At 40.5% G+C, this 25,120-nt stretch overlaps 1 protein-coding gene across 1 annotated transcript in view; it reads right to left on the bottom strand.

Annotated features, from left to right (window-relative positions):
• Window positions 1-25,120, bottom strand: part of efl1 (elongation factor like GTPase 1) — an 80,953-nt gene that overhangs the window by 13,514 nt on the left and 42,319 nt on the right. The window contains exons 16-21 of the mRNA XM_008290289.1: window positions 16,317-16,448; window positions 13,466-13,613; window positions 7,019-7,148; window positions 6,379-6,505; window positions 2,553-2,757; window positions 478-992 (exon numbers count right to left, since the gene is read on the bottom strand). Of these exons, the coding sequence (XP_008288511.1) occupies window positions 478-992; window positions 2,553-2,757; window positions 6,379-6,505; window positions 7,019-7,148; window positions 13,466-13,613; window positions 16,317-16,448 (1,257 nt within the window). The remainder of the gene's footprint in view (window positions 1-477; window positions 993-2,552; window positions 2,758-6,378; window positions 6,506-7,018; window positions 7,149-13,465; window positions 13,614-16,316; window positions 16,449-25,120) is intronic.

The raw sequence follows: 25,120 nt of genomic DNA on the forward strand, positions 1-25,120 counted from the left end.
GACAAAACCCGGCCAACATGTTTAACTTAGGTTATATTGTTTTCTCAACTAAGACTAGGACCTGTATTTACCTCACCTGCAGAAAGCAAAAAGCCTTTTCTGAAGCAGCCTTGTATCAAAGTCAGGCCTTTATTCCTAATAACCTCTGTTTGGTTAGTATCATTTGTCATATTTTCATATGAAGTCTTGTTTTGATCTGCACCCATTTGTCTCATTAAGAATGGGGTAAGCCATTCCTGAAAAGGTTGGTTGACATTCAAATTCAACAGCGACACAAGCACACTCCCACCCACCAGTCCCTGTGGAGCCGTAACCAGCGCCCACGGTCACCTGCTGCTCTTGTTGTTCCGTAAAGGAGACATTTAGTTTGGGTAAACCTGTGCTATGTGAACATTTTTATTTTTATTTTTTTACTTATCAGACTAATAAAGTCTTTGTGTGGCAATGTGGTATGGTTTGTTGACAATGCTCTCTTACCCAGCACCTCTGCAGTGGCCATGATCTCACAGGTATACATGGCAGCCATGAGTCTCTGGGGCTGGGCCTGGAAGGCGTGGCGGCAGGCTTCCTTCATGGCAGCAATCAGCTGGCCAGAGACCGGCCCGTAGCAGTCTGAGGAGGCAGGCTCTGGCCTGCGTCCGGCTGCCATGCCCTCCACCTGTGCAGATGTCTCACTGCTCCCTTCCACTTTGCTGTCAGCGAAAGCCTTATGGGATATGGAGTCCTCTTCAAAGGAGTCCTGATGCTGCGCTGGGGCTGAAGATTGGATGTCCCACCTCTCCACGCAGAAGCAAACTCCCATCAGAGGCTCCTCACACATGGGCCCTGATAGAGTTGCTAGCTGGAAACCGCTGATGATGCTGTTGTCAAAGTCTCGTAGAACAGCAGCCTGAGCTCCAGTCTCACCAGTTTTGTCTCCCCGGCCGAGACACTGCCACACCGAGAGCCGTTGGTAGGACTCCACGCTGTTCAGCAGAATGTTGGGACCACATCTGAAAACAAGAAAAGTAACACTTTACTTTATGAGGTACTACAAATCATTCCTTTGGGTCTGTAATCTTAAAACTACATTTTAATTTTCACTTTGAGGTGGCTTAGAAGCTTCAATGATGATGACATTTTTTAGTCACCTGGATATAGTAAGTGTGCAGATAAAATTCTTCCCAAAGAGGGACACATTGTTGTCCAGCGCCTTTAACTGATGTCATGAATGCTTTTTGTATGCTTTTTGTCACCCAGACATATTGCAGCATACTTTTAAAACACAAAAGGACACATTATCGCCTTAGTAACTTTTTATGAATGATGGATGGATGGAAAATGTATATCCAACCTCTCCGTCTCTACTGGAGTTTACCCATCAAGTTTGGAAATCAGCACATGATGCCCTACCACACAAGGCTGGGCATATCATCTCATATTGCTAAAGTCCTAAAATCTTTAGTTAATGATCATCTCAAATCACTTCTCTCAAGAAATGCAGTTTCAACCTTACAGTCAGGTTTCAGAGCGAAACACAGTCCGTCACGGCCATTACTTGCCATCGCATCAGCTGTAGACAAAGGGCAAAACTGTGCTTCCTTTATTGTTGATGTAGTAAAATCAATCGATGCTGTCTGTCACAATATGCTCATACAAAGGTTACATGGTATTGATTGAGGTTCTATGTCACGTAAATGGATTTATGATTACCTGTCTCATTGTCTACAATGTTTGATTACAGGAAATGATCACTCTGTATTTTGCTCTGCATTTTTACCTTTTCGAAAGAGGTCCTGCAAGGTTCAACTGTGGGTTCTGTTCTGTTTATAATTTATATCAGCAATCTAGCATCCATTATAAACGGTAATGGCCATCTGTATGCAGTTAATGCAATGCAGTATTGCTTTTCCAAAACTGCACGGTTAGTCACTGAAATCCTACAAAAAGCCTAAAATGAGATGAAAAAGTTGGCTGGCCATCTCTAGCAGTAAGACTTGACAATGTTTTTAAAAATTAATTTATAAGGCACTGGACAGCAAGGTACCAACATACATAACTTTCCTGTTAAACTGGTCTCAAAGTCAGATTTAACAACTGCTTTTAGTGTTTGTGCTGGACACAGAACATTTTACAACAAACTTTAAAACTTCAACCAACTGTACCTGTAGGTCATCTTAAAATCCTGATTACAAACTACTCTGCTCTTGAAAGTAACCTGACACAGGGACCACCCAGTCACAGAACAGAAACTATTTTTAACAGTGTTCTGTGGTTTGTTTCTGTGCTAATTATTGCCCAATTTATTCTACTTTCATTGTACTCTCAACATCACTGCAAACGAGGACATTCATTCAATGATTCCTTAATATTTCAATAAAAGTTGAACAAATGGATAAATAAATAAAATATAATCAAAATGTTTATGAAAACATAGTAAATTAGGAGTAAAATCTTGCCTCAAACAAAGGTCTTTTTCTTTCTGCACTTATAATACATGCTAAAGGCCTTTAAAAAATGGTCAGTCTACTCTTTGTTCTTGTGATTATCAATAGAATGCCACTACATCAGACCTGCGAGGCCCAAAGGCCCAGATATGTTCCACAGCATTCCTCCATTTCCTCCCTTGCAGCAGGTTGTCCAGTTGGTCCTTCAATCCAGCAATGGCCTCCAAGGTTCTGGGGCTGATGTCCAGACTCTTCCCCTCCCTCAAGGACATATTTATCTGCTCCAGGGTTCGAATCACCTCCGAGTTACTCTCCAGCAGACGGGTCACCTCTGACCAGACAAAACAATACTACTTATTATTGCTTCATTAAATGGTTATGACTAAATTACAATCGCTTTACACCTCTGCAGCTTCAGTCATCACCACAGGTTACATTATTTAAGATACGCTGACTTTTGGTATTAGGTCTGTTACTTAGCAAACGGTTGTTCTTTTGTTTTTGTTTTAATTTTAGTAATCCTTAACCTGGTGTTCCTGACAAAGCAAGCTGGTGCTCTATTTAAACATTGGGATGACAAAGTAGCTCAGTAAATACACACCCAGCAGGACTTATGTGCAGGAGGGATATGTCATTAGAGTGGAAAATCTTCCCGCAGGCAAAGAGACTGCAGAGTTCTCCTAATCATATTGGTGATGTATAAAATGGATAATGTATTGCAATGTAAAACAGTTATCTAAGTGTATTGAGACGTTTCAAGTTTTCAACATTTTGTTCTGTTTCAAACTCATCTTAAAATTGATTGATTTCTTATCAGCCTACACACTATAGTCCATTATAATAACAAAGCAGATTTTTTGTGTTTAACCAATTTATAATAATAATAATAATAATAATAATAATAATAATAATAATAATAAACTACTGAAATATCACATTTAAACTGCCATTCAGTCCCTATGTTATGATACTCACTGAGATGCTTCTTGACTGGAGTACACGTGTCTAACTATATCCATTGGACATAATTAGGTAAGGAGCACACCAGTCTATATATAGTCTGACAGTTGATGGTGCATGTCAGAGTGAACACCAAACCACTAGGTTGAGAAAATCTGGGGGAGGGACTAGACAAAGAGCGATTCAGAGACCCTGGTGACACACTTGATGAAGAAGGTTGCGGGAGAGCGTCAGGTGGCGGAGCCTTGGGGCCCTGTTGGGCTCGGTCGGGCACAGCCTGAAGAAGCAACACAGCCCCTGCCCAGATGGCTCACCACCCACAGGGCAGAAGATCGGGGTCGGGTGCTATGCACACTGGGTGGTAGGCAGGAATGGGCGTCCTGGCGTACCGTCCCCTGGTGGCGTAGACATGGAATGGGGAAGGAGCCTGAGTTGGTGTGTGAGGTGGAGCGCTACTGGCTGGATATAGTCAGGCTCACCTCCACGCACAGCAAGGGCTCCGGAACCAAACTCCTGGAGACGGGTTGGAATCTCTCCTTTTCTGGAGTTGCCCACGATAAGAGGTGCTGGGCGGGTGTGGGGATACTCACAAGCCCCCACCTTGTTGGAGTTCTCCCCGGAGAATGAGAGGGTCACCTCTCTGCAACTGCATGTTGCAGAGGGGAAAACTCTGACTGTTGTCGTGCTTATGCACCAAATGGCAGTTCAGAGTATCTGGCCTTCTTGGAGTCACTGGGTGGTGTCCTGGAAGGGGTGCCACCTGGGGACTCCATAGTTCTCATGGGGGACTTCAATGCTCACGTGGACAATGACCTTGAAACCTGGAGGGGCATGACTGGGAGGAACAGCCTGCCCGATCTGAATGTTCAAACTTAAGGTTGCTCATAAGTGTACCTGGTACCAGAGTATCTTAGGCCAAAGGTCAATGATCAACTTTGTAGTCGTGTCATCAGACCTGTGGCTGTATGCTTTGGACACTCGGGTGAAGTGTGTTCCAACTACTGGGGTATCACACTTCTCAGCTTCCCCGGGAAAGTTTACAGTAGAGGGCTGGAAAGGAGGCTCCAACCAATTGTTGAACCTCGGATTCAGGAGGAGCAATGCGGTTTCCGACCTGGTTGTGGAACAGTGGACCACCTCTTTACCCTGCTGAAGGGGGCATGAGAATTCGACCGGCCAGTCCAGATGTGTTTTGTGGATCTGGAGAAGACCTATGACTGTGTTCCCCGAGGGACTCTGTGGGGGGTACTGAGGGAGTATGGGGTACCAGGCTCGCTGCTCCAAGCCATTCGGTACCTGTACAACCAAAGTGCGAGCTGTGTCCACATTCTCGGCAATATATGAGACACATTCCCAGTGGGTGTTGGACTCCGCCAGGGCGGCCCCTTGTCCCCGATCCTGCTTGTGGTCTTCATGGACAGGATCTCAAGGCGCAGCAAGGGTGAGGAGGTTGTCTGGTTTGGGGACCTCAGGATCGCGTCTCTGCTTTTTGCGGATGAAGTGGTAATTCTGGCTTCATCAGACTGTGACCTTCAACACGCACTGGAGCAGTCTGTAGTCAAGTGCAAAGCAGCAGGGAGGAGGATCAGTACCTCCAAGTCTGGGGCCATGGTCCTCTGCCAAAAATCGGTGGATTGCCTCCTCCGGGTGGGGGTGGAATGGCTTCCCCAAGCAAGGGAGTTTAAGCATCTCAGGGTCTTGTTCACGAGTAATGGGAAAATGGAGCACGAGGTGGACAGCAGGCTCAGTGTGGCATCAGCAGTCATGCAGGCGCTGTACCAGACCGTCGTGGTGAAGAGAGAGCTGAGCCGCAAGACGAAGCTCTCGACTTGCCAGTCCATCCACGTCCCAACCCTCACCTATAGTTAGAAGCTTTGGGTCATGACCGAAAGAACAAGATTACGGATATAAACAGCTGAAATTAGCTTCCTCTGCAGGGTGGCTGGACTCAGCTTTAGAGATAGGGTGAGGAGCTTGGACATCCGGAGGGAGCTTGGAGTAGAGCCGCTTCTCCTTCCCATTGAAAGGAGGTGGTTTGGACATCTGATTCGGATGCCTCCAAGGAGGCTTCCTCTGGAGGTTTTATAAACACGTCCACCTGGGAGGAGAGCCAGGGGCAGACCCAGAACCTGCTGGAGGGATTATATCTCTTGGGTGGCCTAGGAACACCTTGAGATTCCCCAGGAAGAGCTGGAAAGCATCGCCGGGGGGAAGGAAGTCTGGAATGATCTGCTTTGCCTGCTGCCTCCGTGACTCGCCCCCAGATAAGCAGAAGAAAACGGATGGATGGATGGATGGATGGATGGATGGATTGATTGTGGAGTCTTATTTAGACTGATAAGAAATTAAAATTAATCAAATCCATTTTAAGATTCGTCAGAAACATAACAGAGGATGGAAAACTTGAAAAAATTCAGAGAACTTTCCAATTTAATTGCATGTATGTTGACATGCACTTTTTGTTTGTTTCAGTTGGCAGAGATAAAAACATTCGACTTTCACAACTTGTGCTAATTAGAGAATTTGTCTTTTTTCCCTTACTGTTTGCTTTAACTCGTCGGTATCTGTGCTTATTGGACAGACCTTAAAGATGTTTATGTTTTTTTTTTTTTTTAATTCCATGTGATGTCTACCCTTGCTCTGAATCCATTGTGCTTGCATATGGTTTCACACAGGGTATGTTGGATTAAACACGAATCAAACAACACTGAAAGTCCACATTTGGCAATTGCTGTCAATTTCTCAGAGACATACTGACAATGACACCTATTTCACAAAGTTACTGGCCAGGTGTTTGGAGGTGTGAAGTGGACAACAGTAAATGCCTGAGACTTTTTAAAAGTGTGTTTAAGTGTTCTCCCTAGTGCGACTCATAGAATATTTGTAACATATTTGAACACTTTGCCACTTGCTGTGGTTGGAGAGACAGCACACAACATAGTTTGTTTCAAGCATTACTGACACCTGCTTTGTGTGTGAATCCTGAGCTTACCCTGTGGCAGGGGTATTGCCCGGACGCAGACGGTGGCCAGTCTATTGGGAGTGGTGAGCGTAACCAGACCACTGGGGTCCACGTGTAGAGTGTCAGATGAGCGACCCTGAGAGGACTCTTCTTTTACCTAGCAACACAGACATACACACATATTTGAAAACTGCTAATTCGTACTGAGAGATGATTACTTAGTATAAATGTTTATGTTTTCTAAAAGGTTGTGTTTATGAGCTTACCAGTAAATCCAACAAATCTACCACTTGCTCCACTGCTCCTTCTAACTGTCCCGTATTCAACATTGGTAAATTAAAACATGTCTCTTCAACACACCAACCGTCTAAGACAACATCATTTGTGCACTATTACACTGGATATGAACCTATACAGCAATCAGCCACAACATTAAAACCATTGGGCCTTGGGACTTGGACAGCATGGAATCTGCTGCCCAAGTCCCAAGGCCAGACACCACAGGACTCCCTTAGAATCCATGGCCTGATAAGTGAGAGTTGTATTAGTGGCACAAGGGAGAAATGTTCAATATTAGGCGATTTTAATATAGCGGTTCCTCGATGCAGGCTAACATGAAACACAGTTTAGTAACTTGACTCATAACTTGACTAATAACTTGGGTACTCACCTGATGAATTATGGCAACTTTTTGCTGCTTGCCCAGGTCCTCATTCACCATATCCACTTTTGGAGGACGAACCACTGTTTCTCTGAATGGAATTATGGGCTTCGACGCACTGATCTCAATTTTGGCAAACCTTTAAAAATAAGGTAAAATTTATCAAAAACAGTTAATCTGGTCTTAATGATATATACTCAACTTCACAATCTCCTGCATTACTTCCATATAATATTATAAATATACAAGAAATAACCTGACAACTCAAAAACAGATCAACATCAATTAATCCTGAAGCAGCGTTAAAGTAACATACATGAATTCCATTGGACAAATAAAACAAAACTTCAATCACAGTTTTGAACAAACTATATTTTGGCCTTAATTCCTGACAGGAATATGAATGCGTTTAATACATTTACTCAAATGCTTGTCAGAAACATTAATATGAGCAAACACAAAATGTCCTTAACACAAGTAAAAAGACTCCATTTCAGATATATCAGATAAGTTTTATGTTTTTTTTGTTTTTTTATTTTTTAACTTAAACATGGTTATTTTCTTTGCTGGGCTTCTTCTCTAAATCGATCCTGGAGAAATCCTAGCTTCTACATGACATATACATGTTGGATATATTTCGAGAGAGATGCTGTAAATTTCAATATGAACAAAAACAAACTGAAAAATCAGATTTCTGCCAGTGTGAATTGCCAGCCGATAGGAAAGTGTTTTTAAAACTTGGACAAAAGCGGCACAAAACAATTAATCCATTGATCAGCAAATTTGGCAAGGTGAGTCTACAAGTGTGATGTGTCTTATGTCTTTGTACCAGAGAGTGCCGCTGTTATCTGAAAAATACTTAAAAGCACAAAAATGCATCACACCTTTGCTCTGGGAGACATGTCCCTTAATTACAAAGAAAGACATATAATGTAGATATTACAGTCAGTCATATACCATCCTGTTGCCGGCAAATACTCAGAGTATTCAGTCTGGATTAATATGATAATGGTCAACTATTTGCAGTCAGTGTTACTGACCAATGCCATACAAGCACATTGCCAGTCCACATACCCTGGAACAAACACACTATTTAGGCTGCCCGTCTGGCTGCATTATAGGCTTTACTGAACAACACAGATGCTTCTTGGCTGACCCAGGGATTACTGGGTCATTCCAAGATGTCTATGTTTATATTTGTGCTAAGGTGGGGCAGACACAGGGCTGAGACAGCATTATTACAAACACTGACACACGCGCTGACACAAAGACAGAACAGATACATCCTCATTAAAGTCAGTTATACGCAGGAACAGCAGAACAGGTAGTCCCTGTCACAGACTGTCCCAACTGCTGATGCATTCCCTCACTAAATGAATGAACTGAAATTAATCAAGCGCTATTAGTTTCAATAAAGATACATTAGGCAAATTTTAAACATACAAATACTTATATACAAACGTAAGTTTAAAAAAAAACAACAAAAAACCATACATATGTGTGTGTGTGCAAATATATATATTTGGAATTGTTTTTAAAACCCTTTAGAAGTTTTCCACATTTTGCTTATATTCTGATGGTATACAGATATTTTCAGGTCTCTTCAGAGATGTCAGGGGGTTAATGGGGTTTAGTGTTTGAAGACATTCCTGTGTTTTGATGCTGGCATGCTTTGGGGAGGTTTCTTATTGGAATGTAAACCTTTACCTCAGTCTGTGATCCTGAACTCTGGGTATTTTTATTTTTTTTACTCAGGATTGCGCTACATTTTTCTGCATTCATCCATCCCTCAGTCCTGACTAGTCTCCCAGTGTCTGTGACAAAAACAACCCCAAATGCTGCCACCACTGAGTTTGACTGTGGAGATGCTAATAATGAGCTGATGCTCATCACAAAGTTTCCTCCAATTGTGGCCAAACAGGTCAATCGTTGCCTCATTCAGACCAAAGGATTTTGCTTCTCTGGGTCTGAGAATTGTTCAAGTGAATTTTGGCAAATTGTCAGCGATTGTCATTTATCATTTAGTGAGGGGATTCTTCTGTCTGGTCATGCTACAATAAAGGCCTGACTGGTGGATGTCTTTCTGTAAGGTTCTGACAACTCCACAATGGAACTGGGTCACAAACACAGTGACCACTGAGTTCTTGTTCACTTGTCGGACATTTTTCGTATCTTAAGGACCACAAGTGTCACAACAAAGGGTCTGGATATTTCAGTCTCTTATCTTTAATCAATTAGTAAAACAACAAATAAACAGCAGTGTTCAATTCATCAGTATTACACACAGAATTTCATTGGAGGTTAGGAAGAGAAATATGTAAACCTCCTTTGCCCTTTAAAATAGAACTGGGAGCCTGTAATTCAAGGACTCAGTTTTTGTCAACTCTTCACATCACAGAATTAAAAATCCAAGATTGACTGAATTATCAATTAATTGCACACTTGAGCACTGATTAATATCTCTGAATACCTGGCACCTGACCCAATTCTGATGATAGAGGCAAAGAAAAATATTGATAGACAGAGAGGGAGAGGGAGAGACAGAGAGAAAGATAATCCCCTCAGAGTGATGGAGCTGTGATGTCATAGTCTTGTGCACGCTCAGTTGGCTGAACAGCGCTGACCTCATTCTGAGAGTGACACACTGCAGGTCAGACTCCTTGCCAGCGATGTCACAAAGGGCTCAGACGGCTGTCTGACAGCCAATGTGCCAACCAGTAACCTAAGCAGCCAATGAGCAAGCTAACCAAGTTAGTCAGTCTGGCATCCAACCGCCCAATCTATGAACTAGCAATCTAGCCATTCAGTCACATCCCCAGCCAATAAGCAAATAAAACAGAACATAAACCAATTATCTAGTCATCCAATTAGCAACCAAGCATCCGTCCAGCCAATCAGCCTTCCTCTGAGCTAAGTAGCCAGTCAGCCGTCCAGCCCCTGCCCTCCTTTGCCATCCCTGTCCCTTGCTGTCTGGCCTGGCGCTAAACATAGCAGCAGTGCTACACATGGCCTCCTTTCCTCAGCTGGAATCCCTCAAAAACAGTGCAACAGGCAACACATGGAATCCATTTTTACCAATACTGACTGAGAGTCAGAAATCAATCATGTCTCAGACAGCAAAAACAGCCAATTAACTCTAGGAATCCTGCACCTCAATCATATTTTAATTCATCACTTATATTGTATTACTGTATACTGTACTGCACTCTAACTCAACAACAGTATAATAAATTCTACCTATGTGAATTGTTTTATTTTGCCACTGTGTCACAAAGGTGTTGACTTAGACCTATGGTCATGTTGTAGGCTGGAGCATGTTCAGCTGTATTAGACTGCATTGAAAGGTTGAGTCTTTCACATGCTTTTGTTCCTTAAATAAAATTACATAAAAATATTAGAAACACATTCCAGTACAATTCCCACCAGCACAAAGTGCAGCCACTAAATATTCAATAAAAGTGAGTCAATACAAAAACAACTCAACTAGTAGCCTCAATATTTCGATGTTAATTGCTGTATGTGGGTATTTACTGTGAGGCTGTATGGCACTGTCTTACATCATACTGTCAAGGTACATCACTGTATGTTTTACTGCTCTGCTGACTTGAGGTTTACAAAATGTGTGTATAAGTGTGTGCCTGAGCAGCAAAAGTATGAAAATTTCATTTAAAAAATATTGTGATTCAATATGCACTTAATCTTTTTTATTACACTGTACTGTATGTTACTGTAGGTTGTTATAATTTCCCAACAATAAACCCCAAACATCTTTATCAGAATACAATAATAATCACAAAGCTAGGTGTCACATTGTATGCAAAAGTGTGTTCAGCATTTTATTACATCATTTTATTGCATTAACCAAAAAGAAGCTGGTAAACCCTACTGGCTACATGGAAACATCTGTCACTATGTCAAAAAAACAATATGAAATCAGACACAGCTTATGTGATGTTTATCGTTAAACTGGAGGTTACTATCTCGTACCTCCACTCCTCTGATAACATGAGTGAAGTGTCAGTACGGGGAACGCTCTCTCAGCATTATCCTCAGAAGCATTTATATCTTTACTCCAGCCTGGCTGGCAGTAGTGACACTTTCATCATGGCAGAGTCATGCTCCCTCCCTATTAAAGGGATTGAAGCAGCATCTCCCGTCATTCAAGATAAGCTCACTTCTTCCTCACTTTACGCAAGGAGCGGGATCTGGTTAGACACATCGCTCATGTTATCAGAGAACCAGGGTTACAAGGAACCTCAAATTCTCTTTCAAATATTAATTCCTGCATTGCCAGATAAGTTCATTTCGACTAACTGTTAATCTCGGAGGTCACATGCAGGCCCACACGTTGGACAGTATGAGTCAGTGGTGGTGCAGGGACATCTAACCTATAAAACCCTGCAAAGGTAAGAGGTAAAGCTCAGGTAGGTCCCAGGAGGTTGTCAAACCTCTGGTCGAATGGTTGCAGTAGCTTGTTGCAATAGGCTACAGGGTCAAGTCTCCATACACTGAAATTCCTCTGGACAGCAGATCTGCTCCCAAATTTTGGATTCTTGGCATAAGAGTGGCTCCCAGTGATAATTAGTGAATAGTGCTCCATACAATCAGTTTGCATGCCAGAGTGCATTGGGGGGGATTGTAGCCTGCCCCATCTGTTGATGTTGCTACCACCATAGTGTTGTCTGTTCTGATCAAAACATGGTGTTCTCAACAATGGGAGAAAGTGCTTTAAAGTCTGAAAATGGTAACAGCCTGCACTTATATAGGGCCTTTCTACCTAGGAGGGCTGCTAGCAGTGGTAATCAGCACCAGTGCCAATACCATCAATCCCCACATTTATAGACACTATCTGAATGTAATTCCCTATTTGAAACACACTTTAACGTGTTGACAATGCAGACACGATAACAGTAACAACACTTGCTGGTAGAAGTGTGGATATTTGTGAAGGTGATCAAAACACTGACACTGAGAGTGATGGAGACTCAGCTGTGAGAAACTGAATCTCTTGACTGATCCAGAGCCTGTTGACTCCAACACTGGGGCACACAATTGTCTGTGATCGGTTTGTCCCAAACTGATGTTGTGTGTGTACGTATCCATGTAAGTTCCTCATGCCTGGTATATTGTCTCTATGAGACTTTTATTATTACATCTTTATTTTTTAGCCTTATTGTACTTTTTGTAATTCTTGTCCTGCTTCCTTCATGTCTTATCTATATCCAGCTGCTGTGGGATGTAAATTTCCCCAGTGAGGGATCAATAAAGTTTATCTTATCTTATTTTATCTTACATACAAAGTGTCACCTGACCATATCTAATGGTAAACATATTTTTGTGCTCCTCTAAATAGCAAGTCTTCACATTTTACAAGTCATGCTTATTTACTGGTTTGCATCACAAAATTCTCAATTCAACTCTTTTTTTTTTCTGCATAAGCGAAATACAGTATAACAATTAGTACCTAGTTAGCATAGTTTAGAAGAACACACCAGTTTTGTTTCCTAAAATCCACCTACCAACACTCTTAACACTTAATAATTAACACATTAATTGTTGAATCCCCACAACAACAACAACAAGTGTAAAAACAATACACATAGCTTACTATTTGTTAATGACATTTTGCAGTGTGCTAACATTTTTCGATATTGGCACACATTTGTAAAGCTGCAGCATAGTTTGGAGCTCTTGCTTCATTCAGTATTATAATCATTAAATCATTAAAGCGCATTTTGTCATTTTGATAACTGGTTCCAACACAAATTGTTCCTTGATAACTGTATGCTGGGTAATGCATTTTATGAATGTCACGAGGCGGGTCAGTGTTTTACAATAAGTTCTCAAATTAAACTTCAGTAATAAGCAAGAAACTTCCTGCAATAAGTAGGAAACCTGCCTCTCAACTTGATCTTAGCGGAACTTGCATAGTCAAACAAAAACATAGCAGTGACACAATGATAAAACCTAATTTTCCCTTGTAAAAATTCTCATATAATATAATCCGCCTATCAGTGGGATCACATTGTTCCTCTGAGGAGGTCGGCGGCATCCAGACAGAGAGACAGCAGTCAATGCGTAATGATAGCCAGATAATGATGGCGCTGAAATTGGAAACAGATCAGCCCTCTCTGTCTTAGATCTGAGTCACTCAGTAAATGAATACACACTGTGTACAAGTTGCACTACAGAACCAAATGCACGTACATAGTTACTACACAGGAGCCAAAAAAAGGGCAAACAGACAGAAGATCAATGTGACTCAGAAAAAGTCAAACATGAAAAAGTATGAAATGGAATACAGACACCGCATAAGAAGCAGTTATTAATAACAATGCACAAGGTAAGACTTTATGTAAATAAGAACGAGACAGGGCTTTGTGATGATATGGTACAGTAGTAAAAGCACACAGGCAGAGCCACAGAGATGTTTGGAGATATCCTCCACATACTGACCGGTCTCTGAGGTCGTCCAAGCAGCGCTGCAGATGAACCTCACCAGCAGTGACCAGCACATGTTCTCCTGTTTCTTGGATCAGAACCTCAGCACAGGGATCTGCCTGATTTAACAAACGCATCCCACGCACCAGCTTTGGCATCTCACCTGACATAAACAAATAAATAAGACAGAAACCAAGTCACTGATTAGGAGATTTACAGTAACTTCTGTGGGTGAGTCCTTATTTACAATATAAAACAGAAGTGAAGATTTCTTTCTCTCCTCCCACCAATGCACTGTGCACTGCACTGGGGAAAGTAAATGTCACTTTCTGGTCTTTCATTGCCTTAAAAACAGGGTCCAAAGAGAAGACAACCATGCCAGCATCTCTGTTTGTTGTCCTTAGCAGACTGGCAATTAGATTAAAAACTGTAAATATGTTAGCAAGTTCTCAATGACAAGAGCAAATGCTGATGTTTAGTTGACAATGTTTACCCATGAATCTCTTTATTTTTGCACGTTTTTCATCATAATCTTTTAAATCAGAAATCTAAATACTGGACAAAAGCTGAAACTTTTATCCATCTATTAGTTTTTAAGACATTTCACGGGTCAGGCAATCACCTGACGACTATATATGTATTAGTGTTTTCACAAATATTGATGGAAATGTTTCAAGTTGATCATGAAATATATCAGAGGAGAAATGTGGCCTAGCGGTGATGCAAGATGAAACGTCAGGAGACCCCCAAAGTCAACAGAATAAAAATTCTGTGTTGTCAAATTACGTGGCAATCCATACACTACTTGTTGAGATACAGTGGAATTAGTAAGCTCATTAGAATTTAAATATTTCTGCATAAATGTGATGTGAAGCATCATCAAATTTCCCTAAAATCCTAAAGGTAGATAGAGAGAATCTAACTGAATACATGAGACAGATGACATGCCTGGTCATTTATTTATTGGGGAGAAGGATTTGGGGTTAGATATGTGTGCGTGTAAAAAGTATGTGAACCTCTGGGACAAGCAGGTGATTTGAAGGTAAAATTTGGAGTCTGGTGTTTTCCATTAGTTGGATGACATTCAGATGTGAGTAAGTCTCCGTTTCATTTAAAGAACAGTAATGTATCAAAATCAGATCTTCACAATAGGAATCAACCGATATGATTTGTTTTATGGCCAATATTGATTATTAGTGATCTAGAAAGGCTAATAAACAATATTTGGAACTGACAGACATTAAAAGTGAATTATTAACAGCATGTGATAGCAGGGAACTTGTTGTTCAGAACTAGGTTTGTTTATTAAAAAGGACTACTGTATATGAACATGTACAGATATGTCTGTCAGCTAGAACAGATTGTTGAACACCTACATTTCTGTTTAACGGGCATATTAGACATGCTTTTGGAAAACTGCAGTGTTCAATAAACCTTCAGCAGTATCTGCTACTTCCTCTTCCAAACACAGCTCCACCAATTCACCAGAGCTTCTCTGCTCAGCCAATGTGCTCATTAGTCCCAGTCTGTAAACGATGGCTTTCTGTGATTGGCTGTTACCCGTGACATGTAACAGTAAATAAGATAGAGCTGTGGGTGGGACATTGCTTGAGACCACAAAGTGACTGCAGAGAGTGAGAGCCAGCTGCATTAGAGCTGAAGTATCTAATTTACTGTATTTTGTGATAATGGGTCAGTAAAAACAACAATACCAATAATCGTAACAATGCCAGACATCGGCATTAATAACCAGTCCAACCAATAGTCGGTCAATACCTACTTCCCAACGCATTTGTAGAGATGTATCAAGGCATAAACAACTAATTTTCTGAGGCACTCACAAAAAGAGCTGTTAATGAGCATCAGGTTGGAAAAGGGAACAAAACATCTCTAAAGAGTTTGGATCCCACCAATCCACAATCAGACAGATTGTCTACAAATGGAGGAAATTCAAGGCCATCGTTACCCTCCTTGAGTGGTCGATCATCAAAGATCACTCCAACCAACTAAAGACCTCTCTCACATTGACTAATGTTGATATTCATGAGTCCAGTGGAACAAACAGAACAACAATGTCTGAGTTGCAAGAAGGAAGCAACTGTTCTTCAAATAAAATACTGCCCCTCTGCAGTTTGCTAAATATTGTGTGGACAAACAAGAAAATGTTTTGTTGGATGGAAAAGACCAAACTACGACTTTTTGGTAGAAATGAGCTGTGTTTTGTTTGCAGAAAGGACAACAGTATAAGAACTTTCTCTCATCTGTGAAACATGGTGGTAGTATATTGGGTTGGGCCTGTTGTACTGCATCTGGGCCAAGACTACTTGGCATCATTGGTAGAACAACCATCGCCGAATCATACCTAAGTATTCTGAAGGAAATTGTCTGAACATCTGTGTATCTGAAACCCATGAACATCTAAAAGAACTGTTCTGTATGGAGGAAGGGGCTCAATTCAAACCAATGTCCAGGTCTAGTCAACAGTTACCGAAAACATTTAGTTGCAGTTATTTCTGCACAATAAGGTCACACTAGATACTGAAAGGTAAGGCTCCCATACTTTTGTCACTCACAGATATGTAATGTTGTACCACAGCTCCTCAATAAATAAATGACCAAGACAATATGTTTGTCTCGTTTGTATGTTTGGTAATGAGAAATGTACAGAGACCAGTGTCATATGGGCAGGCTGTGACAGGTATTCCCCTCTTTAAAAATATCAGTGGTTAGTATGATGTATGTCATCTGCAGATGTTCCAGCTTCAATGCATTATTTAAAAAGCAAAAACTTCCTAAATATTTATGAATGTTAAAACACTGAAAATGAATTAACTGATTTGGTGTATGTGTTCCTTTCAAGACCTACTTGGATGTTTGGGTTCTATTGCAACCCGTACAATGGGCGTGGCTTCAAAGTTGAGTGGGGTGAAGGGTGGGCAAGCAGGGGCAGTTGACAGGGTGGCCGACTTCAAGACGCACTCCTCTAGGCCTCTGATACCTGGAAGAAAACAACAGAGGAACATCTGTAAATAACAACAATAAACAACACTGGATTTATTGTAGGACCAGTCTTAGTAAGAAATCAATTAAGAGAAAAGAGCAAAAGAAACCAAACAATACAAAAGTTAGTTTCTCTTTGAAGCTACTACATAGTGTGACTGACTCACTTATACACATAACTCTAAGTTAATATGGCTTCGGTGGCCTGCACATGTCACTACAAGGGTTGATTAAAAAGTTCAAAGAATGTCCACAGTGCAAGTGCACAGAGCACATCACCAAGAGTATAAGCAGGAATTGTGATCAGTCAGGATGTTTCGCGATACTGGGCTACCAACAGCGGGACCTGTGTTACACAAGTTTTTGTAATCATTGGTGCATTTGTGATTAAGAACTATAAAACAGTAGTGCAGCTGATGTTGCACTTCTGGATATTGCACATTGCTGAACATACAAAAATGTAAAGTAGAGCAAAACTGACATACAGGGTGCAGCTGTATGTAAACATATGGGCGGCTGTGGCTCAGGTGGTAAAGCAGTTATCCTCTAATCACAAGGCTGGTGGTTCAATGCCCCTCCACAGTTGAAGACACTGGACCCGAAGTTGCTTCTTTGGCATGGCAGCTCTGTCGCCATTGGTGTATGAATATGTGTGAATGGGTGAATGAGGAAATATTGTAAAGCGCTTTGAGTAAGGTGCTATATAAGCGGAGCCCATTTACACATTTAAACATGTGTAGGTTGAGTATATAATTATGCGGTGCATAAGGGGAAGAAGGTGCATGAGGTGCAAAAGGTGTAGATATTTCCAGATTCTGTAAATGTCACAGTGAGTAGAATAAATTGCTAGTAGGCACTTAGGTCCAGACAGTTAGTGTAAGTGTTTGGCAGAATTCAGTCCTCTCACGGCTCTGGGATAGAAGATGTTTTTGAGTCTGTCTGCGATTTAACAGACCCCAGCAATAGGTTGAACAGAAGGTGTCTACGGTCCTCAGTCCTTCAGAATGTTTGCTGCTGTACTGAGGCAGCAAGAGCTGAATAAGTCTTTCAAAAAGGAAGTGAGCAGCCGATGGTCCTTTGGACAGTGATGATGATCCTGTGGAGGGCTTTCCTGTCTGCTGCTGATCAGCAACTCGTCCTGCAGGTTTTTTTTTTTTTTTGAGGATCCTATGTACGTGGAGTCACTGTGCCTTCTTCAATGTTCCAGGTGGGAAAAGAAATCTTCATCAATGTCATTACCCAGGAACCCTTTCCACACAGTCTCTGTTGATGGTTGGTAGGTCAGGGTCTCAGTTTTTTCAAAGTCTATAATGAGTTCTTTTGTTTTTGTGGACTTCAGGACCAGATTGCCCCCTGAACATCACACCATCAGTCTTTGGACTTCATCTCTGTAGACAGACTTGTCGCCCACTGAGAGAAGTCCAACCACAGTCATGTCAGCTGTGAACCTAATGATGTTAGATTTGTGGATGGGGGCACAGTGATATGTATATGATGAGTAGAGGATGGAGAGAGGATTTTTATTTATTTTTTGCCTTCCTGTTCCTTTGAGACAATAACAGAAATCAGCCTTATTGCTTTTTGTGTTACTCATTTCGCTTTTATGTCAAAGGTGGGATTTTAAATAGAAATAGACAAGGGAAACAAGTAAGATCAATTAGTGCAACAGGCTGTCTGGTGGAGCAATAGCTGCATTGCGGGAAACTGGTCTGCTTCATCAGTCAACTGGCAGACTTGCAGGTAATGTTAATTTTGAGGAACTTGCTGTAAGTTTTAGGTCTGGAGCTATATATATATAAAGTAACAAAATTGAAAATATAATGGCAAGATATAGACAGAGCTTCTAAGAACATCCCTAGATTTACTTGAAAAGGCCTGAGAGTCATTATTGCAAGAGGAATTGAGGCTTGTATTTACAGATTGCTGTCAAGCATTAAGACCATGGAGCTCCATACTGTTGCAGATAAGCCGCTCACATCATTAACTAAAACTGAATGTTGAAGCCAAGGAACTGGACTTGTGTATTTACAGAACCCAGTGTGATTCTGCAGTTGTTTTCAAAACTCTGTATATAAATGCTCATTTATAATGAAACTAAAGTATTATTATTATCATAAACAACAACAACAACAATAATAATAATAATAATGGACCACACTGACAGTGGCAGCGTTAGATAACCTCATGCTATGTCCAACTTCCTCTGTGTTGTAGAAGAAAAAAGCTTTGTAAGCTCACAGTGGCCTCTGACCACAAAAATGTAACCAATTCATCCTTGAGTTCATGTAATTGGGCTAAATTTAAAGAACTTCCCTTCAGTCACTCCTGATGGTATGTTCATGTGACTGGGGGAAGATATACAACCCGTAAAAGTAAGAACAGTTATGGCTGCTGCCAGCACTGAGGCGTGAGGTAAAGATTTCCAAAATAACCATTACTGCGGAGGATTCTATCATTGTTATAGCCCTCATGTACATTTGTTTCCCATAAATATAAAAACGATATATACCAGCTTCTTTTGAGTTTCTCACAAGGTAGACAAGGACTGAATAAACAAATACAAAAGTAATACTAAACAGAACTGGTATGGCTGACTTTAGATATTACTTTAAAGATTCAAATAAATCACATCTTGATTTAAACCCAAGGGAATTCTGAGTTTTAATTTCCACAACCTTTCCATCTTGCTTCTCTGTGCCTTATTTTTACTCAGCTTGCCTCTCTCTGGTCTCAGCTGTACAAATCACTCCCTTCTTTTGCCCTCACTACATCCCTCAGCAAAATTCTTCCTGATGCTATAAAGACATCATCTTTATTTATACATAGGATGCTGAAGGACGTGAAAGCCAACCTCCAAATCCACAGGGTTATACATCTCATGAATTCCCCAATTCTCACACTGAAGATGGACATAAGCATGATCATCTATAGAGCACGTACACACAGACTCACTAAGCTAAGAGCAGGCTGACTACAGGACAATGTTGGTTGCTTCCCGCATAACTTGACACTGTAATTACTCCTAAGGTGACTTGATCACAGAGGCCTTCCAATCAAACGAAGAAGTAAAAACATGACAAGTAAAATTAGCTACGAGGAGCCCAACAAGCCTACAACCATTGCTGCAGACATGCAACAGACCTGACTTGAAGGGAATCATATTGTGGCAGAGCTGTAGCTTGGAGAACTCTCAGCGGGTAAGAACAAAGCAGAATATGCTTCACTGGAACAAATACAGAGACTTTTTACAGAGTCTAAAACAAGGTTCAATCCGACTGATTCGGATAAGAGCATGGCCAGAGGCAGACTTCTGCGCTGCAGGACTATTTCAAAGAAGTTGGAAACAAAACAGATTTTTTTTAGGTATGGTCTCAACTGTATGGCTGAAGCCTGTCAAACTTTCTGGCCAATAATGGGTTTAAATCACAATGCTTTCTTTAAAGGATACCACTAAACAGGAGAACAACGGATTTGTTCTCAAACATGTTGATGGATTTGCATTGTTCTCAATTTCGGCTTAGTGGATATTGGAAAAGTGTTCCAAGTACCATGTCTGTTAGAATATAGAATCAAGTTATCCAATATGCAGTACAGCAAGGTCAGTAACCCTGAGCACCTACCTGTGGAAGTATGCCAGTGTTGGAATACACAGCTACTTCATTGGTAATTCAATAAATCTCATAAATTCTTGTACAGCCCCAACATGTAATGTCAAAAGCTCCAGTAAAATACTAAAGAATAAAGACACTGAGACAAAAAGATGAACTTTTTGGTTTGTTTTTCCCCAGGCCAACAAAGCTGTTGAATATATTAAAACAATGCATCAGAAAACTGGTCTTAAAGACATAATCTACTACTCTTCTGGACCAGTTTTCTCATGGCAGAACTGATCTTCTAGACTGAATAAAGACAACTGTTACATAGAGAAACCCCAAGTCAAAACATTTCAAAAAGGTCCACCACATTTAGTTCAAGAATTTGTTACACTTTTGTAGGTACCTGGACTTATATGCAACTAGTTTCTAGCAGGACAGACTGATCAGCAGCCACCGTTTAGGAATGACTTAGCTGCTTCAATACACATAAACACATGCACACACACATATACTATATGCACACACACACACCCTCAGAGACCGAGCCTAGTTATGTCCGACTGCAGAGCTCAGGATGATTCAAGCCTAAAGACATTTCCTCCAACCACAAGCACAGTTGGCTGTGACTCTGGTTATATAAAGATATTTTTCCCATCCTCTTTCACCACACAGAAATGAACGAGGTAGAGGTGATGTAATTAAAATGGAGAGGATATATAAAGGACGACAAAGGTATACGCTGTTTAAAAAAGACAAACAAACTTAAAAAATACTTATGCTGACCCTACACCATAATATACATTACTTATACAGTATACTTTTCTCACATACTGGAAGAAGTAACTTGTTACACAACACATTTTATGACAGGTATTCACCACACAGACAGCATCTTTCAGTTCAATTAAAAGTTTTAAAAAATAGTTTTGCAGATTCAATTTTCAACTGAACAATTTAATATCAATTCATAAAATCTTGTGATCGATCTTTTGATGTACTCCTTTCTCCATGGATGCTCAGAGCTTTAACCTGTAAGTCTCATGTGGCTGGTTGTATATCTATTTAAAAACTACAAAGACAGTGTAGAGTTTAACAAAAGTGAAGCCATATGTAAGATGTGTAAAATGGAAATGACATAATGTGGAAATATCCCAAACTCTGAAATCATTGAATGACACATCACTCACATAAACATTCTGAAAAGGTGTTGGTGTTGATGCTACCACTGAGTTCTCAGCATGCCCAAACTTTCTAATGCAAGGATATATGTCTGCAAAGGATTGTGATGCTATTTTGTATTTTCTTTTAAATGTTCTTAGATTTTATGTCTTTTTATTTACCTTTTTTTTTTTACATAGGCCAATAACTAATTGCTATATTGGTATGAAGATATGACGACATAGGAAACAGAAGCAGTCAGGATTACCCGTGGCTGTACTACTTTTAACAAACTGACCTGTAAGAGACTGAAGCTCTTCTTTGTTTTGACAAAATAAATTACATCCTCTCAATTCCCAAGGGAGAAGGAAATCTGCAACCTCAGTCAATTCAGCAAGCAAGTGCACCAAATAAAGTTTTACCAAATAGTCTTTTAGATTGAAATTACTTAGCAATTAATGAAGTCCTTTTCAGACATACTATATGGAATGCTGCTGGCTTCAACAGTCTGTGAAAGTGACGGCATTCTAGTCATTCAGACAAAGGTTCCTTTTCTGTCAATGTTTCTCATGGCTTCATTCAGACATACCTACCACGGTGCTGAAGAGGGTCACCGTTTATTCACATGAGATTAAATAATGCAGCAAGTGGTGTAGCATGCATAATAATGCAATAACGGACTAAATCTAAACTAATAGCAGCTTATCAGACTCAAATGGCAAACAGATTATTTTATTTCAAATTTCTTAAACAGTATAACTGAAAGCCCAGGACTCAATGCGAGGACATTTGTAACTGCAGGTTATAAACTGTGTGACACCTGCTTGATGTGAAAACATGAAGGTGTCCACAGTGCGACCTGCTGTTAGATCCTGACCCGGACTGATATGCTCTTCATGCTCTCTTGGGATAAGTTGTAATTATAAGAATTTAATTAAGTTTCCAGGACTGATATTTTACTTGAGCAAATCCACACAATTCTCTCTCTTTGGAAACGGACTTATGAATCCTGCCGCTGGTATTTTAAAAACTCAGAGAAAATAGCTCTAAATATTGAAAGAGACCTCTCTTAACATTTTGTGGGGAAAACACTTGCATTACTTTTACTATTGAGCATTATTATTATTATATTAAGGAGCAGTATTCTAACTTGTTCGTGTCCGTTTTCATCACAGTAATGTTTAATTATTTTCGTTTATTGTTGTAGCCTAATAGATTTGAAATAGGAGAGCAAAGTGAGTGAGAAAAGTGTGTTATGATGATGGTAACTGCGTAACAGCGTCCCTGAGATGTTTTTGGATGAATATTGGTGCTGAAAGGTGGAAAAATGTCTCTGCACGTCACTTCACACTATTCAAAGTACCGCTGCTTTTGCATGTCTATCCGTTAATGTGACAGATCAGCCTAGACTTGTGCTGTGATGAAAGTCATATGGGAATATGGCTATGTCCGACCTAGTAAGTTTGCCGGTGTGACTTTTACAGACATGTGACATCATCTTTAATTTAAACAGTGGCAAGTGATGGGTCAATACGCATGTACGAAATAAAAGCAGCACTATTAGTGTTAATGGATGTGCTTAACAAAATGTGAATAGTTGTTATTTGGAATTACATTTTGTCTTAAACCACAACAATTAAGATCAGTGTTTATGTCTCAACAGAAAATTTGCTCTCGGACATCATTTTGTTTGGTCAGCATGATAATGGATATTTAACCTGTGGAACTCAAATAGAATCCAGATTTTTTAAAAAAATAAATAAATCTAACGCGGTTCATCATACCTGCATAGAAACAATGTCATGTTTACAGTGTTTATAGTCATATTGGTGTGGACCGCTTCACAACGTTTGGAAGTATTACAACAGTAGTCCAAGACTCTAATCCACGCCAGGAGGGTATTTCAGGTCAAACCTATCAAGGCTATCATTGCTTCACATGTCGGAGTTCAAGCTGACCTGCTCACAATTGTCAACTCCAAATTTTGCAGCCTACCCAACAGCAGCCATGTCATAGTGAAGTAATCTAGTCTAGTGTAACTCCCTAGACACATGTTGTCGTCACCCAACTGAGGAAACAGTTTCATGATGTAGGGCTGAAACTCCCAATGTTATCTTAGTATGTTCTGTATTTCACTCTATTTTTCCAATCCCCTGACAAGTCTTTCACAGTCTTAAATAAGGTTATAGTTATAAACTTGTAAAAATTGTCAGTGAAATATACGATGCAACTGTTAATTGTGGCTGAAACAGGGCACAAACCTACTTAGCATAATAGTAGCTTTCTTTTTGGATTGCAATTTTTTTTCCTGTTTTAATAAGCGTGTCACTAAATCCAAAGTATTTACTTTTATAAACTCTTTGTGGAGAAAAACAACATTAATGAGCTCCTAAATGCAGTTACAATATGAAAGACAAGAAAAGGTGTTTTTTTACTACATGGACACTTTGCTGGACGTAGAATGATTCACCTGCATGCATTGTGATGATGAAACAAGTATTATTGGCATCAGAATTTTAAAAAAAAACAAACAAACCTTGATTTGTCTATAGTAGTAGCTGTCCCAAACATGGAGAACAAAATGTCATTTCGCACCAAGTGTAACACAGAAAAGCACACCACAATTATCACTGGAGACCCGGCAAAGCCTCTAAAGCGAGGATGGAACAGCGTTATGCAGAACCTGGACAGTTTTCTAACTGGGATGTTTGACATGAATCTAGCATACATGTTCATGGATACAACCCAGCTACAAAGTTAACACCCTGGTAAATGCTCCAAAAAGAAACTGCCCATCTTGTTTCTACTGAATCTGTTGGACTTCTTTATTAGTGCTTGAAAGACATTCAGGCTAAGACAGATGTGGAAGCGGGACTGACTTTGTGCCTTATACATGGATGTAACAGAGGAAGCATGTCATTCTCAGGAAGCAATGCAGAGCCAGACTTATGGCATGAATTAGGTTCTACTTTTCGTCACCTTGGGGAAAAAAAAAAAAAAAACACATTTTGAGAAGTGCTGTAGCAGTGGAAAAAATGGCAGATTGAAAAGCAATAAATATGATGTGGGGCTGGAAATTGTTAAATGTTCAGTGTGGATTGTGTTTTATTAAGTACAAGGCCAGAGCTTTGGAAATCTGCTCCATTTTAACATCCTATGGAATTTCCCTTGCACTGGAAAGTCCCACTTAAGCTTCAGTGAGCCAAGTGTGTGTGTGTGTGTGTGTGTGTGTGTGTGTGTGTGTGAGTGTGTGTGTGTCTGTAGCCTAGATGTGAGCATATTGTGAATGCATCTGCAGCAGTGGGGGAGCTGTGCCACAGGCCAAACAACACACAGTTTATTGTATTACTACTGCTGGGTGACAAGGCTGAAAACATCAGGGTAAATTTGGATACATCAAATATTAATTGTTATGCCTCGTCTGAAGATGTTATTACACACGTTTACAAAAATGGGCATATAGTTGCCCCTGCTGGCCAAGATTCAGGGTTTTTGAAAAAGTGACCTTTGACCTCTAGCAGAGCTATTTTTGCACTGATTGACCCCAAAATCTAATCATACAAGGAGAGGTCATTCCTATTTCACCTGAAAAATTTTACCTTGTTACACCTTAGCACTTGAGCTACAGACTGTTCACAGACACACGGACAGACGCACACACAGATGGAACAGACTGCTCCATAGTTGCCCTCAATCAGGGGCAACAACAATAAGACAAACCTGCAGCATCAGACAGTGGTAGGATCCATGAGTCCATGAGTGTTTTCAACAAGAGAGAGCTGCACATATTTACACATAGAGCAACGGCACTGACTTTGTTAATTAGATTTAACTAAAATTAACATGGAGAAAGAGCCGGTCAGGATCTAACAGCAGCTGTGAACTTTTCTTTACCTCAGACAGGTGAACTGTCACA

The sequence above is a fragment of the Stegastes partitus genome, unplaced genomic scaffold, assembly GCF_000690725.1.
Source record: "Stegastes partitus isolate 25-593 unplaced genomic scaffold, Stegastes_partitus-1.0.2 Scaffold665, whole genome shotgun sequence".
Lineage (NCBI taxonomy): Eukaryota > Metazoa > Chordata > Actinopteri > Pomacentridae > Stegastes > Stegastes partitus.